General features: G+C 31.5%; 3 protein-coding genes across 4 annotated transcripts; 2 read left to right on the top strand and 1 right to left on the bottom strand.

The window, feature by feature from the left end:
- The first annotated feature begins 1,110 nt into the window (after positions 1-1,110).
- Positions 1,111-4,498, top strand: LOC106426278 (CBS domain-containing protein CBSX6). Its single transcript, XM_013866999.3, has 2 exons — positions 1,111-1,780; positions 3,356-4,498. Exons 1-2 carry the CDS (start codon positions 1,428-1,430, stop codon positions 4,305-4,307), a joined length of 1,305 nt encoding a protein of 434 aa, XP_013722453.1. The 5' UTR covers positions 1,111-1,427; the 3' UTR covers positions 4,308-4,498.
- A 2,606-nt stretch (positions 4,499-7,104) lies between these two features.
- LOC106426232 lies at positions 7,105-8,083 on the bottom strand. 2 transcript variants are annotated; one of them, XM_048760193.1, is made up of 3 exons: positions 7,889-8,083; positions 7,385-7,664; positions 7,105-7,298 (listed from the first exon to the last, which is right to left on the bottom strand). In XM_048760193.1, exons 1-2 carry the CDS (start codon positions 7,967-7,969, stop codon positions 7,398-7,400), a joined length of 348 nt encoding a protein of 115 aa, XP_048616150.1. In that variant the 5' UTR covers positions 7,970-8,083; the 3' UTR covers positions 7,105-7,298; positions 7,385-7,397. The 2 variants fall into 2 exon arrangements, with proteins under 2 accessions (XP_048616150.1, XP_013722399.1); XM_013866945.3 differs by having other exon boundaries at positions 7,105-7,307; positions 7,889-8,079.
- Positions 8,084-11,669: 3,586 nt separating this feature from the next.
- Positions 11,670-14,016, top strand: LOC125588637 (exopolygalacturonase-like). The gene has a single exon (XM_048760191.1). The coding sequence runs from the start codon at positions 11,732-11,734 to the stop codon at positions 12,275-12,277; it is 546 nt and encodes a 181-aa protein (XP_048616148.1). The 5' UTR covers positions 11,670-11,731; the 3' UTR covers positions 12,278-14,016.
- The last annotated feature ends 1,648 nt before the right edge of the window (positions 14,017-15,664 follow it).

Here is a 15,664-nt window from a genome sequence, read left to right as displayed (position 1 = left end):
GAGGAAGCGGCGGTGAGAACGTTGGTGACCACGGTGGCGAGGGCGACGGTTTGTTCGGAAACAGTGGAAGCGGCGGCGCTAGGGTTTAGAGGAATCGGCGGCGCTAGGGTTTAGAGGAATCGGCGGCGCTAGGGTTAGAAGAAGCTGCGGCGACAACGGTGAGATAGATAGCCGACGTTGAGAACGATGGTTTGTTCGGAAATCGTGGGAATTCGAAATCGCCTTTGAGAGAGAACTGTTAGGGTTTCTGAATTTCGCGAAAAATGAAACAAAAAAAATAAAAATCACCTTATATATTGGATAAATAATCCGGTTAGCTTTAAAAGTACATTGGTAAACTTTAAGGTTTGGTCCGGTTTAGACGACTTATTCTGGCTGATAATGTACAACAGACGACTTAATATTTAGTCGTCTGTTTTCAGACGACAAAATATTAAGTCGTCCTAAACCCTAAAATGAACCCCTAAACTAAAATGACTAGATTAACTAACTAACCACGTTATAAAATCAAATTATACTTAAATAGTGTTTACTATACACAGAAATGAACACGCATAAGTAATTTTAAAAATTTTCAAAAACGGTTTTAATGCTTTCCAAAATCTAACCCTAAGAACACATACAATACTACAACATATGTTGATGAAACATAAACTTAAGAATATCATGACTCACTACTTTCACTCATCTATGCTGAAAACAATTGAAATTTGTTATATCTTAATTTATACCTCATAAGACATATGTTAATTACATAATTCCCATTTTTCACTTATCAAAATATTTTTTACAAAATTTTTAAATTATGTTTAAGACTAACTGTCCAGACGACTTTCAGTTAAGTCGTCTGGACGACTTATTTTCAAGTCGTCTAAACAGACGACTTGCGAGGGGTAGAAACGTAAAAAAAATTCCGTTTTCTTGTTTGGTCACAAGGGGATAGTTGTAATTTCAATAGCCTTTAAGGTTACTTTTGCCTTTGACCCAAGTTGGGGTATTGTTTTGGGTTTGACTCCAAGTTTTGAGTCACACTTGGCAATTCTCCCTTATTTTTTCGAAACCCTTTTAACGTACGTGCAGGTTGCTCTAAAACGTTTTCTAAATCCCAGAGGAACTGTTTTGTCATTTGGACTCTCCTTGTAAAATATCAAGGCCTAGACAATTTATATCTTTGGGTAGTTAACTTAATTAGTAACTTCTTTGTTAGATTTTGAGCCAATTCCCCAAATAAAACCAAAACTCGCTGTGGTTGATATCTTCTATCCACAAACGCAGAGTCTCTCTCTCAAATGGGATTCTTTCAATGGCGAATTCTCTCTTGATCCTTCTCCGATCACCAATCACCGGCCTCCACATCCTCCTCGTCTTTCTTCACTCTCTCTTATAACCTCCAAAACCCCAAACGGATCTTGCCATCTCTCTCTCTCATGGCGTCGGTGTTTCTGTATCACGTGGTGGGAGATCTGACGGTGGGGAAGCCGGAGATGGTCGAGTTCTACGAGACCGAGACCGTGGAGTCCGCGATTCGCGCCATCGGAGAGTCGACGGAGTGTGGGATTCCCGTCTGGAGGAAGAGATCATCGGCGGCTCTTCCTCCGGGGTTGGTGGAGAACAGCGAGATGAGGCAGCAGAGGTTCGTGGGGATACTGAGTTCTCTCGATATAGTTGCCTTCTTAGCGAAGAGCGAGTGTCTCCAAGAAGACAAGGCTATGAAGATCCCTGTCTCTCAAGTCATCACACCTAACAACACTCTCCTCAAACAAGTTGATCCTGGCACCAGGTAGCTTTTGAGACCAGTTTTTTTTTTTTTTTTTTTTTTAATTTTCGTTCTAGGATCTCAACTTCGCTGTTTGTTACTTGAAGCTCAGTTTACGTAGTAAAGATCGCTAATTTGAGTTTATGTTTCTCTTCGGCTTACTTCTGTTGGATCTTAAAGTTCTTAACTTTACTACAAAGGGTCTCTCACCTCTTAAGCTTAAAGTTTCTAAAAATGATTCTCGGTCTTGATTCTGTTTGATGTGCCTAAGACTAGTTTGATATCAAGTCTCACATTTGCTGTGTGTTTTACGTGTTTCACTTGTTAAAATTATCCCAACTTGCTCACTTTTGTTCTTAGTTTAGTTCTATTTCGGTTTTGGTTGCATATTATAGGATATTAACTTTTACTAGATAACTAAAATGGCAAAAAGACAGTTTGATCTCTGATTCCTAAATTCTACTGTTTTTGAGCTTGGATCCAGTTCGATACATAGTTGGTCAGCTATTTCAACTATGGTTAAGATATCCTGTTTTTTCGTTCCTTTCATGTTGTGGTAATTGATTGAATCTCTCAACATGGTTGGATCTTAGCAGAGAAACTCTGTCATATAGCCATGTGCTTAGATACCCATAAATTATTGATCTGATTTCATTTTTAAATATAGGCACATAAAAAGTGGGACCTTTTTTAAATTATTTATTTATTTATTTATTGATTCCATTAAATAGGAGTAAGGCCTCAACCTTGGTTAGCAAAATGAAGTATAAAATGTTTTCTTGTGCTCTGTGTTTTAATAAGATGTTTCAAACATCTGGGAAAGCACATCTATTAAATAGAGTCTAGTTTAAAATGCTTGCATCATTGTTGACTTCAACTCTTATCTTGCTTAGAACTTCGTCAATGCTTATTTTATGTTTGCAGCTGTCTTTGTTATTTGAAATGATATTTTATGTCATCAACTAATAGAAAGAAAAAAAAACAGGAAAGACGTGATTAAAAATAGGACTGTCTTAGATTCTGTGATGCTAGTATTTTAACTACAAAAAGCTCTTTTACCTATCCTTTTCTCCTTTATCACCCTCACCTACTACAAACATAATTTTTGTTTGACAATAATGCCCATAGCCTGAACGTATCATCTAATTAGATAGAAGCCATAACTCTTAGCTAGACTTTTTTCATTGGTTAATCTAATAAACTTTAACTGCTGTTATCTGGAAAGCTATTTGGAATATCATAGGGAGCATGGATTGTATAAGCGTAAATGAGAGTTTTAGGTGTCTCTCTGAGTGTCTGTAGGAGCAGGAATTGTAAAACCTGGAAGATGCATATTAATTGTTCAGACGCTGTAGAAAGTCATCCTCATTTGCACTTCAGATTTAGTATCTATGGAGTTGATTGCAGTTTGCCTTGTTAAAACATCCTCATTTTTCCACTTGAGAGGGTCACAAAGTTGTTATGACTTGTGCAGGTTATATCTATCTGCTACCCATTAGTAGAACAGTGAATAGTTCTGTTAACCTATCCAAGATAGAGTGTTTCCTGCATAGTTGCATCTTATGATGATAATTTTATTGTATTCCATTGTAATGCAAGGTTGATAGATGCGTTGGAGATGATGAAACAAGGAGTGAGACGGCTTCTAGTTCCGAAAAGCGTTGTATGGAGAGGTATGAGCAAGAGATTCTCCATTCTCTACAACGGAAAATGGCTGAAGAACAGCGAAAACTCCAGCAGCAGCAGCGGCCTCTCCGCCGACTCCAACAGGCCCACTACTTCCAAGGCTTCGAGCCGTGACAAGTTTTGCTGTCTCTCAAGGGAAGACGTGATCCGCTTCCTTATAGGTGTCCTCGGAGCATTAGCTCCTTTACCACTCACATCAATCTCTTCTCTCGGAATCATTAATGTAAACTACAACTTCATTGAAGCCTCTTTGCCAGCCATTGAAGCCACCAAAAGGCCACCGTGTGATCCTAGCGCCATCGCTGTATTGGAACAAAGCGAGAACAACGAGAAACAGTTCAAGATAATAGGAGAAATCTCAGCTTCAAAGCTCTGGAAATGTGATTATCTAGCTGCAGCTTGGGCTCTAGCTAATCTATACGCAGGACAGTTTGTGATGGGAGTTGAGGACAACATGTCGTCAAGATCATTCAGCGACTTCCTCCAAACTTCATTTGTCGGAGGAGGAGGAGGACGAGACCAGAACGGAACAGCTGCGACAAAGGCCAAGAAGTTCAGCAGCAGGAGCATCGGTTTTAATCCGACAAGCCCGACGAGATTGAGCATCGGTAGGAGCATGTACAGGGGAAGAAGTGCGCCGTTAACTTGCAAAACATCTAGCTCGTTGGCTGCGGTTATGGCTCAGATGCTGTCTCATAGAGCCACACATGTTTGGGTTACAGAGGCTGATTCTGATGATGATGATATTCTTGTTGGAGTAGTGGGCTATGGAGAGATCTTAGCTGCTGTTACTAAACAGCCTTCTGCCTTTGTTCCTTCGAATCGTTCTTACGAAGGAGGTTTTGGTAATGAACATCAAAGCTAAGACTACTACACAAATCAAAAGGGACGCAGTTTTGGGTGTGTTTGTCAAATTTGTGTACTATTAAATTTAGCATCAGAGCTCAAATAAGCAAAAATAAACGAGCTCTAATTTTTCTTTCTCATTCATTACTTATGTGAACTGTTGTTGGTGTTTTAGTGTTTACAGCATATGTATAATAAACAGATTTGTCTCATTATTTCTTAGAGATATATTTGTATTACAGATAATAAAACAGGTTGGCTATTAGAGTTAAAGAAAGCGATCTATGGGGGTCTATTCGGTTTTGACATATCATGAGAACACATAGAGAGGTTCACCAAGTTAGCTCTAGATATTTAATACGCCACCGAATGTATTTAATAAACACTCAACTTTGACCAAACCAATAAATGATTGAATATATATACATTATAAACATTATTGATACACTGATGAATTGGATGAGATTTTCGTTAACAGTAACACTCACGATATGACATGCAACTTATGTTATGTTGGCCGAATTTATATGAAAATTATTTTTAAAAAATAGTATGGAAAAATAAAATTTATATTCTTGTTCGAATAAATATTTTTGGCCACTAAATAATTTTTTTTAATTATATAATTTGTTTATTGATGAGCTTATCTCATTTTAAAAATATTTTAGGTCAAAAAATCATTTATCGTATAAGAACCTAACGTTTAGGCCAAATAATCTCAGACCTACTATTTGGTTACAATGAAAATAAGAGAGCTCGGTTTTATATCGTGATTAAACAATTTAAAAGTTAATTATGGTTATGAGAAGTTTACGTTCACATGCCAATTCTAAATATCTTCAACATTTTTTTCATTTTTGTGTTGCTTTTTTTTTCATTTTGGTTATTGCTCGATATAAATATTAATTTTTTGAATTTATTCTCATTTTATTATTTTTTTGGCCTCAGATTTATAAAATGTTTAAGATTTAAAATTATTAAAGAGATAAATACTTAGGTTTAGATCTGCGCCTTGAGCATAATAAATATTTTATATTTGTTACTTATTTTATGTTTTTCTCAATATTATGAAATAATAAAATAATAATTATATATTAAATAATTAAGAAATCAGTAACTATTATGTAATAAATTGGCGTGCTCATATAAATCAAACAATCACTCTTGTTTATTCGCAATCATTTTAGGATAAATAAATCAAAACAATCAATCTTATCTATCGTATATGATATATAATTAAATTTAAATGATATTAACATAGATATATAGTATACTTTTAATATGAATATTTATTAAATGAGGTTTTTACTCATATAATTTTATGATTATTTGTATATTTTTGTAGCAAAATTTTACACCAACGATTTTTTTAATGTGGAATGTTTAGTGGTTTCAATAATTTATAATCATTTAAAAACAATGAAGATTTCAAAATTAAAATATTAACTTTTCAATATATGTTCAACATTGATATCAAAATATAAGTATGTATTTTCATATGATGTATATAGTTTAATTTAAACGATATGAAATATATATATATATATATATATATATATATATATATATATATATATATATATACACATATTAACATAAACACCTATTAAAATAAATTATTTATTCATATGATTTTATAATCATTGTATCTTATTAGAAAAAAATAAACATTGATAGCAAAAGTTTATGTGATATTTTTAACATTTTTAGTAATTTATACTTGTTTTGAAAAATTCAAAATACAACATATACAAAAAATCTAAACTTTTATTATATGATTAATGTAATTATGTAATTTATTTTAATAATAAATAATTAAACAAAAATGATAGAAAGTATACAGATTGTTAGCAAATCTTTATTCTTTAAAATCATTAATTGTCATATATATATATATATATATATATATAACATTCTGTAGCAATTTAATTTTGGACTAACAAAATTCTCAATTGATTCTCAAGCCGCCATATAAGCAAAATTAGTATTCTAATTACGTGACAACTCACCATGACACTTTTTTAATTAGTGCAAACTACGTGTTATAACTTTTTAAATGTTTTACTATTAATATATATAGAGGATTTGAAGTAAGAAATAGCAATGTGTTAAAAATACTTATTCGATTGGCAGGTTCTTAAAATGTACAAATCTTAAAAGCCAAATCGGGGGGGGGGGGGGGGGGGGGGGGGGGGGGGGGGATGATATGGTCACACAGTTTCAAGTAATAATGAACAATTAGTAACTAATTTCAGATCTTGCCGATTAAAAAATGCTTAACAAGAGAGGAGAGAGACAGCATGAAGTAGGAACAAACATTTGATTCAAACATCTCTTGCGTTGAAAATATGTCTCTTTGCACTCAATAAATAAACATATTCAAAGATATTAATAAGATGTTTAGTCCCTGCATTTGTAGATGAATAATTGTCTTTAACGTAAAAGATACTTTGTTTCATCTTTTAATAAACAAAAATACTAAAACAACCACTTAGATCTTATAAGATCAGAACAGCGCATTAAACTTGATCCTTCTTAATAATTTCCACATCACTCATCACAAAGGCTTAAACTTAGCAGTTTCAACATCACTACCATCAACACCATCATCGTCATATTAATATTCTTACAATCCCCAACTTAACCAAAAAAATGACTAAAATATGCTACAAGAGCACAAGTAAAAATCTTAACAAATGGGAAACAAATCGGAGAAAACAGATAGAGAAATTGATTGAAGAGAAAAGGAAAAACAAATCTAGCTTGAAGTGTGGGTGAGATCTTCCATAAAAGACCCTAATTTTTTTATCAGAATAGCAATGCAAAAAGATAATTAATTAATGAGGATGATGATGTTGCTGAAGATAGTAGGTAATGAAATTTAGAGAAGACTGAAAATAAAATTATAAACAAAAAAAATAAAAATAAAGAACCAAACCAAGAACACATATTCCTTTTTTCTTCCCTTTCACACTTGCATATGAAATCAAGATGTTGGTTTATTCTTCCTCTCTGCCCCCTGGATTAATTGGAACCAAACATCAAAACATGATTTGAGAAGAATCCAAAAAAAAAAAGAGAACATTAGAAGCTTACAAAAGGAAAGATCTCAGCTATGGCAACCAAAGCAATTGCAGGATTTGGGAGTGAAGGAGCAATAACCAAAGGGTTTATTTGGGATATTGCAGTTAATTGCAAAGCAACAAGGTAAAGGCAGGCAAACTCCTTTTGCACCTCCACAACAAGTGCAAACTGAACATATCTGGAAACTCCCAAGCTTCCTTCTTGTTTCATTCATTACCATAAACTTCTCCTCTATTAATGGCACCATTCTCACCTCTCCTTCTTTAGAGGAGGGGGATGTTACCTCATTTGCCTTAAAAAAATTCCACATTAATTCTAATCAGAGCCACAGAACATATAATCAAGTAAATGCCCATTTTCAAATGTGAAATAAAGTTCAAAACTTTAAACCAGCTTAAGGTTTACACAAACCAAGGTTCAATTTCTCAGGTAAAATCAGAACCACCCAAATGAAAAGAAGATCTAAATCCAAAAAGACAAGGAAATGGTAAGAGATGAGAAGAAAGACACTCTCACCTGGAGACTGAAAGTGGCAAAGATTGAGAAGCAAAGAAGCAACAAAACAATAGAGATCTTAGATTCTTCTAAAGCTCTCATCTTTTTTTTTTCCTTCTCTCGTTGTGAAAGAGTTGTTTAGTAGCTAATGACTTAGTTTTCTTTCTTCTTTCACTTTCGCCTTCTTCGTCCTACTTCTCTATCTCTCGAGCTACTTTTTTTCAATTATTTGGTAAACATTTATTATCATTTGTCGAGAAAATGTCATAGAAAAAGACAAAAATAGCGCTAAATCAAGTTTATGTTCTCAAAGTCACAAAAATAGCACTTAATGTTTTATCAAAAGTCACAAACTTAGGGTTTAGAGTTAAAGGGTGGGGTTTAGGATTTAGGGTTTAGGGTTTAGGGTTTAGGGTTTAGGATTTAGAGTTTAGGGTTTAGGGTTTAGATTTTAGGGTTTAGGGTTTAGGGTTTAGGATTTAGAGTTGAGAAATGAGGTTTATGGGATAAGATTTCAAATTTTTAAAAATAAAAAAATTAAAATTTTCAAAGGATAAAGGTGCTATTTTGGTCATTTTAGTTTTTGAGTGTTATTTTTGTGATATAAACTTAAAAAATTGCTATTTTGGAGATTTGCCCAAAATGTTTTGTTTTGTGAGTGAAGAATATGTGGGGTCCTCGTTATTAATCTTTATTTATATTGAATCATAAGCTTCTTCGTAAGGATTAGATTCTGTTCGTTAGACATGACAATTTTAATGCTAAACTCCATCAACTAAAATTTGATTCGGATAAAAAATCATTAAGCCCTCATTTTTAGAGTATCAATAAAACAAACTGGTACTATCGATAAATTTTTAGTTTAAAAGTTTGTAACTAAAAATTTATACACAAACCAAACTTAGATTAGGTTTTAGTTTTACCATTAAAAATCCAGAAATTGTGTAAAAAAAATTAAATTTAAGTTTTCAAAATTAGCACTTCAAAAAAATTATCCAAATAAATGAATTATATTTGCTTTACAATTTGAACTGCATACAATAAATTTTGGTATTATTTTCTAAATTTTTCCAAATTTATGATTCGCTTTTCCTTCCTTATTATCACGGCCGTCTAAGCAAGATATGACCAACCTCCGTTGGTACAACTTCACAATAATCTCAACTTGATACTTCCAAATGACTATAGCAACCCTCACTTTTTTGTTGATTTAAGCTTGCTTCATCATTGAGCCATTAAAAGAGTATCATGAACTTGTTCTTCCTCTTATGACTCGTACTCCTATTGTTTAATACCATAGTCTTTACGTATTCGCATAATGCCTCTTTTCTTGACATTGAAACACTTGATATCACAAGACTTTGTAGTGCAACCCTCAACTTCGACTTTGTAGTGCAACCCTCAACTTCATCTTTGTTGTCGAAGGCTGAGGGTTAGACTGGGCATTAGTCCTTTAGCTTGACAACACGAAACTTGTAACTAAGCCTCAACTTTCGTATAATGTTGTATATCAAGCCGGTCTTGGACCTCGCGGTTCAAACCTCTGAGATATTTACTCTAACCATCAAGATTTACATTTCTTGGTAATAATTATCCATGCTGTGAGTTTTTTTGAATTAATCTCTTTAATTTGAGATTAAGTTTGCAGTGATAATGATCAAGTAAGAACATTTTTCTCATGGTCGGGTACAAGCATTTAGACCACTGTGGCCGACCTTCCCTTTTTTTTTTGTCACGGTCCTTTCCTATTCCTTCTAAATCTCCTTCGACTCTTTTGAGATAATTGACCATTTCAGCCATAGTGCTCTTCTGTTTGATTGCCTCGTGTATGCCTAGGAACATCTTTTTTCTTCTTTGTGGTTACTCAATTGGCCATACCTTGGACCGATTCAATTCATATATTTTTTCTCATAAGAGGAAATTAAAGTAAAGTTAGCTTATATATTTACATAATTTGTTTCCTGTTGTAATTTTAAATTTTTTTTTTTTTTTTGACAGCAAGACATTCACAGATTCATATTGAAAAATTTTGAATAATAAATTATACATGTAATATTATTGTATTTTGGATTTTAATATTAAACTAGGTGTTTTCCTAAACAGTGTGCAGAAATAAAACTTTTAAATTTAAATCTATATAAAAATAATTTGTAAAATTTTTAGATTTATTATTTGCTTAGAATATTTAATTTCAATTTTTAATTTAATTACATGTAAAATTAAGATAAAATAATTTTTTTATTTAAATTTTTTATTTAATACTATATGTACATATTTAAAATTATTATATATTTTAATCTATTTATTTTGGTTAAAATTTATTAAACCAATTTCTTTTAAATAAGAGAAATCATTTTAAGTGTATAACTATCAAAACGTAAAATAAATAATATTTCTAAAATTTATTGATACTTAAAAGAAACTAAAATTTGGAATCTTTATTTTAGTAACAAAAATTATATATCTACAAAATGTATAATTAAATAATATTTCCAAATTGTAAAATATTATTATTTTTTTAATTCTACTATTACATTATTTATTTATATATTAATCATGATCTATGATTTATTAACATTAATGTAAATTTTCATGTCACAATTATCTCCAAGTCATGTCATCATTGTTAGTATGTCATATCATCATTTTTTTTAAATCATTGTGGTGATGACACATGGCAAATCACTTTTCAAATAATATCTAGGAGATGAAATTATTTAAAAAAAAAAAATAACCGAAACAATTAACTACCGGCAAATATGTGATTGGCCTTTCACCAAAATTAAGATTTTGTTTTAAATGAGAGAGCAAAGAGAAATCAGATAACCATATATGTACATTTCCATAACCAGAAATAATCAACAAAAAGCAATATAAAAGAAACAACCCAACTTTAGCCGATGATTACTAATTAGTAACAAGAATCAAGTTCTTGTGTTTAAAAATAGATTTCTACTAACAGTTCATGGAAACAAATGAACTCTATATAAGCAAATATAATAGATAAACACTTCTCATTGTGTCGTAAATACATTTATTAATAACACAAAAATCTTATTTTAATATACCCTAAACAAAATAAGGAGATGACTTGCATTGCTTCTGCGTTTAAGGCTTTTTGTTTGTCTCTCTTGTTCGTCGCCGCCATTGCAAGTCGTCAGATCAATAGGCCAAAGGTTTTTAACGTCCAACGCTATGGTGCCAAAGCTGACGGAAAAACTGATAACACCAAGGTATGTACATAACCAATATATATAGAAACACACAAAAATAAACATTTTATCGATTTTGTTTTGTTTATCTTGTCCAAAATTAGGCGTTCACAAACATATGGAAAAGTGCATGCACAAGGAAAGGTGGTAATAGTAAAATCTACGTACCGAAAGGAACATTTTATCTCGGTGGTGTAGAGTTCGTAGGGCCATGCGCGAATAAGATTGAATTCGCTATCGATGGAACTTTATTGGCTCCTTCTAACCCTAGGGACATTAAGAACGACACATGGATCCAGTTCAGATACATTAACAATCTTATTATCTCTGGTGCCGGTACACTTGACGGCCAAGGGAAAGAGTCTTGGCCACTAAATGACTGCCACAAAAACCCCAGTTGTCCTAAGCTAGCTATGGTACCACTTCTTAATTCTTTTACATATTGCTTTCTTATATGATTTTACAATTATAATTATGCAATTAAATTATTTTCTATTACCCCTTAAATTTATAGATTTAACTATCTAGATACAAAACGTCATTAAAACGAGTATATATAGTTTTGAAGGAGGCAATATCCACATAATAATATGTCTATATTTTATATTCTAGTATTCTAGTGTGTTACTAAACTTGATTATTCTCACAGACCATGGGATTTGCATTCGTGAACAACTCAAGAATCAATGGGATAACATCACTCAACAGCAAAATGGGACACTTCAACTTCTTCTCTGTCCATCACTTCAACATCACTGACGTCACTATAACAGCTCCCGGCGACAGCCCAAACACTGATGGGCTAAAGTTCGGGTTCTGTAGCAACATTAACATCTCCAAGACACACATTGGTACAGGAGACGACTGTATCGCCATCCTTTCCGGAACCACCAATATGGATATCTCTGATGTCAATTGTGGTCCCGGACATGGGATTAGTGTCGGAAGCTTAGGGAAGAACAAAGAAGAGAAGGACGTTAATGGCTTAACCGTAAGAGACATAGTCTTTGACGGCACAAGCGATGGTATTCGGATCAAGACTTGGGAATCTTCAGCTTCGAAGATTCTTGTTTCTAACTTTGTGTACGAGAATATTCAAATGATTAACGTTGGAAACCCTATCAACATCGACCAGAAGTATTGTCCTCACCCACCTTGTGAAAAGAAGGTGAACTCTCTACGCAAGATACAAACTTAGATAATTATTTTCACTTTTTACATCGAAAGAAAAAATAAATGTTGTAATCCATTATTTTTTTTCAGGGAGAGTCACACGTTCAAATCCAAGACCTTAAGTTAAAGAACATATATGGAACATCGACGAACAAAGTGGCGGTGAATCTACAATGTAGCAAGAGCTTTCCGTGCAAGAAGGTTCAGCTAATTGACATTAACCTAGAGCATAAGGGAGTCGAGGGTGGTCCTTCCACTGCGGTATGTGAGAATGTTGACGGTTATGCACGTGGCAAGATGGTTCCTCAGCATTGTCTGAACTGATTAAACGAGCCATGGGAACAATGACCGTGTGTTGTACTATTTTATATTTTCTTAAGTGTTTGTATAATTTATAATTTTTACTAGTATTATCCCCGTGCCATGCACGGGCTAGTTTTGCATGCATTTAAACAATTTTATTTAATAAATATTCATATTTTCTAGAGCTGATAAACTGAAGAGCTAAAATTAGTAGTTTCACAATCAAACATAACAATTAAAAGCAATTTTTATCATTTTTATCGAAAAAGAACTGAACACCAACACATCAAAATATGACAAAAAATATTGAATGATTCGTTTAGTTCTATTTGTAACTGTGTTTTAAATAAGTTTTCTTTAAAATAAAAATATGTTTACTTTTAATACTCTAAAATTTAAAGTGAAACTAAAGTAAAATATGAAAACCATTTTTTGGCACAAATATGAAAACCATTAAACTTTTATTGAAAGTATATTTATACTAATTTTTTTTTTAAATCTATCCGATAGAGAGATAAATGCGCAATTATAAATAAATGAGCATATCTTGGGATTTTATTTTTGAACTTGCGTTTTGTTATTCACTTCCACCCCTTTTTTGTGTAGTCATCACAAACCTGGGAACTTCAATGATACAATATACATATAATTAGTTAATCTAACATAGTAGACTCATAAATGGATTTGTAAGCATATGTTAATGCTATAAAAACATATTTGTAAAAATTGTCAAACCAAAACAAACGTAAGTACTCAATTTATATATAGCAGATTCAGATAAACTTACTGATACCAAATTGCTGACAAAGCTCTGAGTTTTTTGAAGATTTACAGCAGTACGTAACCATTTTCAACATGAATCCTGCAAAAATAATTTAAAAAATTTGGAGAATTTTAATTTGAGAAGGAACGAACATAATCTGAATAAAAGTTAGGTATAAACTTTGTGGATTTTTTTAGCTACACTCAAAACACACACAGAAATATGAAGAAGAAGAAGAAAAAGAAAAAAAAGGAGGAAAAGAATAAACTAGTTGCTTGAAAATTACATAAGAGATAGAAATTGTTAGAACTCGTTACATGATGGAACTGGGAAGTTATGGTTGCACATTTTCTTTTTGAATAATAAACGTGTTGTTAGTGATATGAGAAAATTTAGGGAGTTAGACATTTACAGTTTCTGAAAATTTGATAACCGTAGAAAGATATTTTTTCATTGATATTGTTCTTTTTGTTAAACATATGTACATGTGTCAGAACTTGGTTGGTTATTAGATTTGTGTGTTTTCAATATATAAAAGATAAAAATTGTTTAATGGCAAAAAAATTACGGGATAAAAATTCTGATAAAAATCAGGTATCTAGGTAGTTGGAGATTTTTGCAAAAAATAGGAGACCGAAGAAAAGAAAGTTTCATCAATCGTTTTGTCTTTATGGTTTTTTCTATAAGTTTTGAGAAAAATTAGAAATTAAATAGTTAATATTTAGTCTACAGAAAAATTTAATTGTTTTTTTTCTTGTTTTCAAGGCTTTTCCACTTGTCAATTGTTTTTTAATTGTTTTTTAAAAAATTTCCACGTGACACTATCTGATAAGTTAGATGACTTGCACTTTATTATATAAGGGAAGTACTTCTTCTTCTTTCTCTTTGTGCTAGTTTATGAAAGTTTTGATTGGTGCAACAAAGAAGTGAATATACTTTTGTGTTTTTTTCGTCTGTGGTATTTTTTTGTTTCATAGGACAAAAAGAGTACAATTTTATTTTATTAATCATACCTGATTAATGAATATGTAAAACTATAAGAGCAACCCGTCTAAATCCTCTTGAAATATTCTAAAATAATAAAACCAAATAGATTATATATTGTTAGGTATTTTAAAATTAAAAACACCAATCCAATAGTTTTTTCAAATAATATATCTCTTAAAGTATCTTCATTACAAAGTGAGGATGTAGCAGAGAGTGGATATATTCAAAAACTATATAATAATAAAATTATATTTTTAAACGCACAAATCGAGTAAATAATTAAGGTGCTCTAATTGGACCAATTTGTTTGTTTGGGGTGCTCTAATTGATGTGTGTCATGTATAAATACAAATTAATTAATTTAGGAATATGATTATTTATATTTATAATATATAACATATTTAGCATAACTATTCAATTTATATTCTACGATAATATTTCAATGATGCTTCAGTTTTGATATTAATTTTAATATTGAAATATCCTATTTTAGATCAATATTTCTAATAAAAATCAGAGAAACTAACTATAATATTAACCATTAAATCATAAATTAAATATAAGATAAACATAATTATAATTTAATGTTGTAATAATCTGAATTTGCATCAATATTCGATAAGAATCAAAAACATGGCTATAATATTAGCCATTAAAATCATAAACTTAATATAAGATAGATCTAATTATGATATTATCAGTAGAATTTGTTAATATCTATTGTTAGTATATATTTATTAATTAATAACCCCAAATATTATGATAATAAAACATGACTATAATATCTCTTTTTTATTATTTGAGGAGCACTGATAAAAAATAACTTTGGCTTCATGTGTTTATTACATGTGTGTCATTTCCTAGGTATCATCACCGCATGCATTCTCACCTCATTTTTTTAAAAACCATTTCTCAACTAGAATAATTACAAACAAATGTCACTGGTCATTACATTATACTATAAGATTTTCGATCAGCATTACACTCGGATTTAAAAAAAAAAAGGATTTAACTAAGGCAACATATTATTACCATTCAAAAAGAGACTTTATTGTTTGTTCGAAAACTTGGAAGTAGTTTATTTAAATAACGCAATAAAATATACGTGTGTTTTAAGTCATTTACGCTTGAGTAAATAATTGATTCTTTAAACTTCGTACAACTAAGTTCTTTACGGTTTGAATTGATTATTTTAGCTTGATATGCTGATTTGTAATAAAATATCATAACATGTATTCTAATCTTGCAACAAGTAAACCATGTTTATCATAATGTTTTGAAAAACTAATATGAGCTTCAAATCGTTTTATGATCTTTTAGATGCAAGTCATCGAAAATCCTTTTTTTACTCCCAAAACT

Source organism: Brassica napus, chromosome C6, assembly GCF_020379485.1.
Source record: "Brassica napus cultivar Da-Ae chromosome C6, Da-Ae, whole genome shotgun sequence".
Lineage (NCBI taxonomy): Eukaryota > Viridiplantae > Streptophyta > Magnoliopsida > Brassicales > Brassicaceae > Brassica > Brassica napus.
The sequence above is the reverse complement of the archived record's forward strand: the minus strand, read 5'-3'. Positions and strand labels throughout refer to the sequence as shown.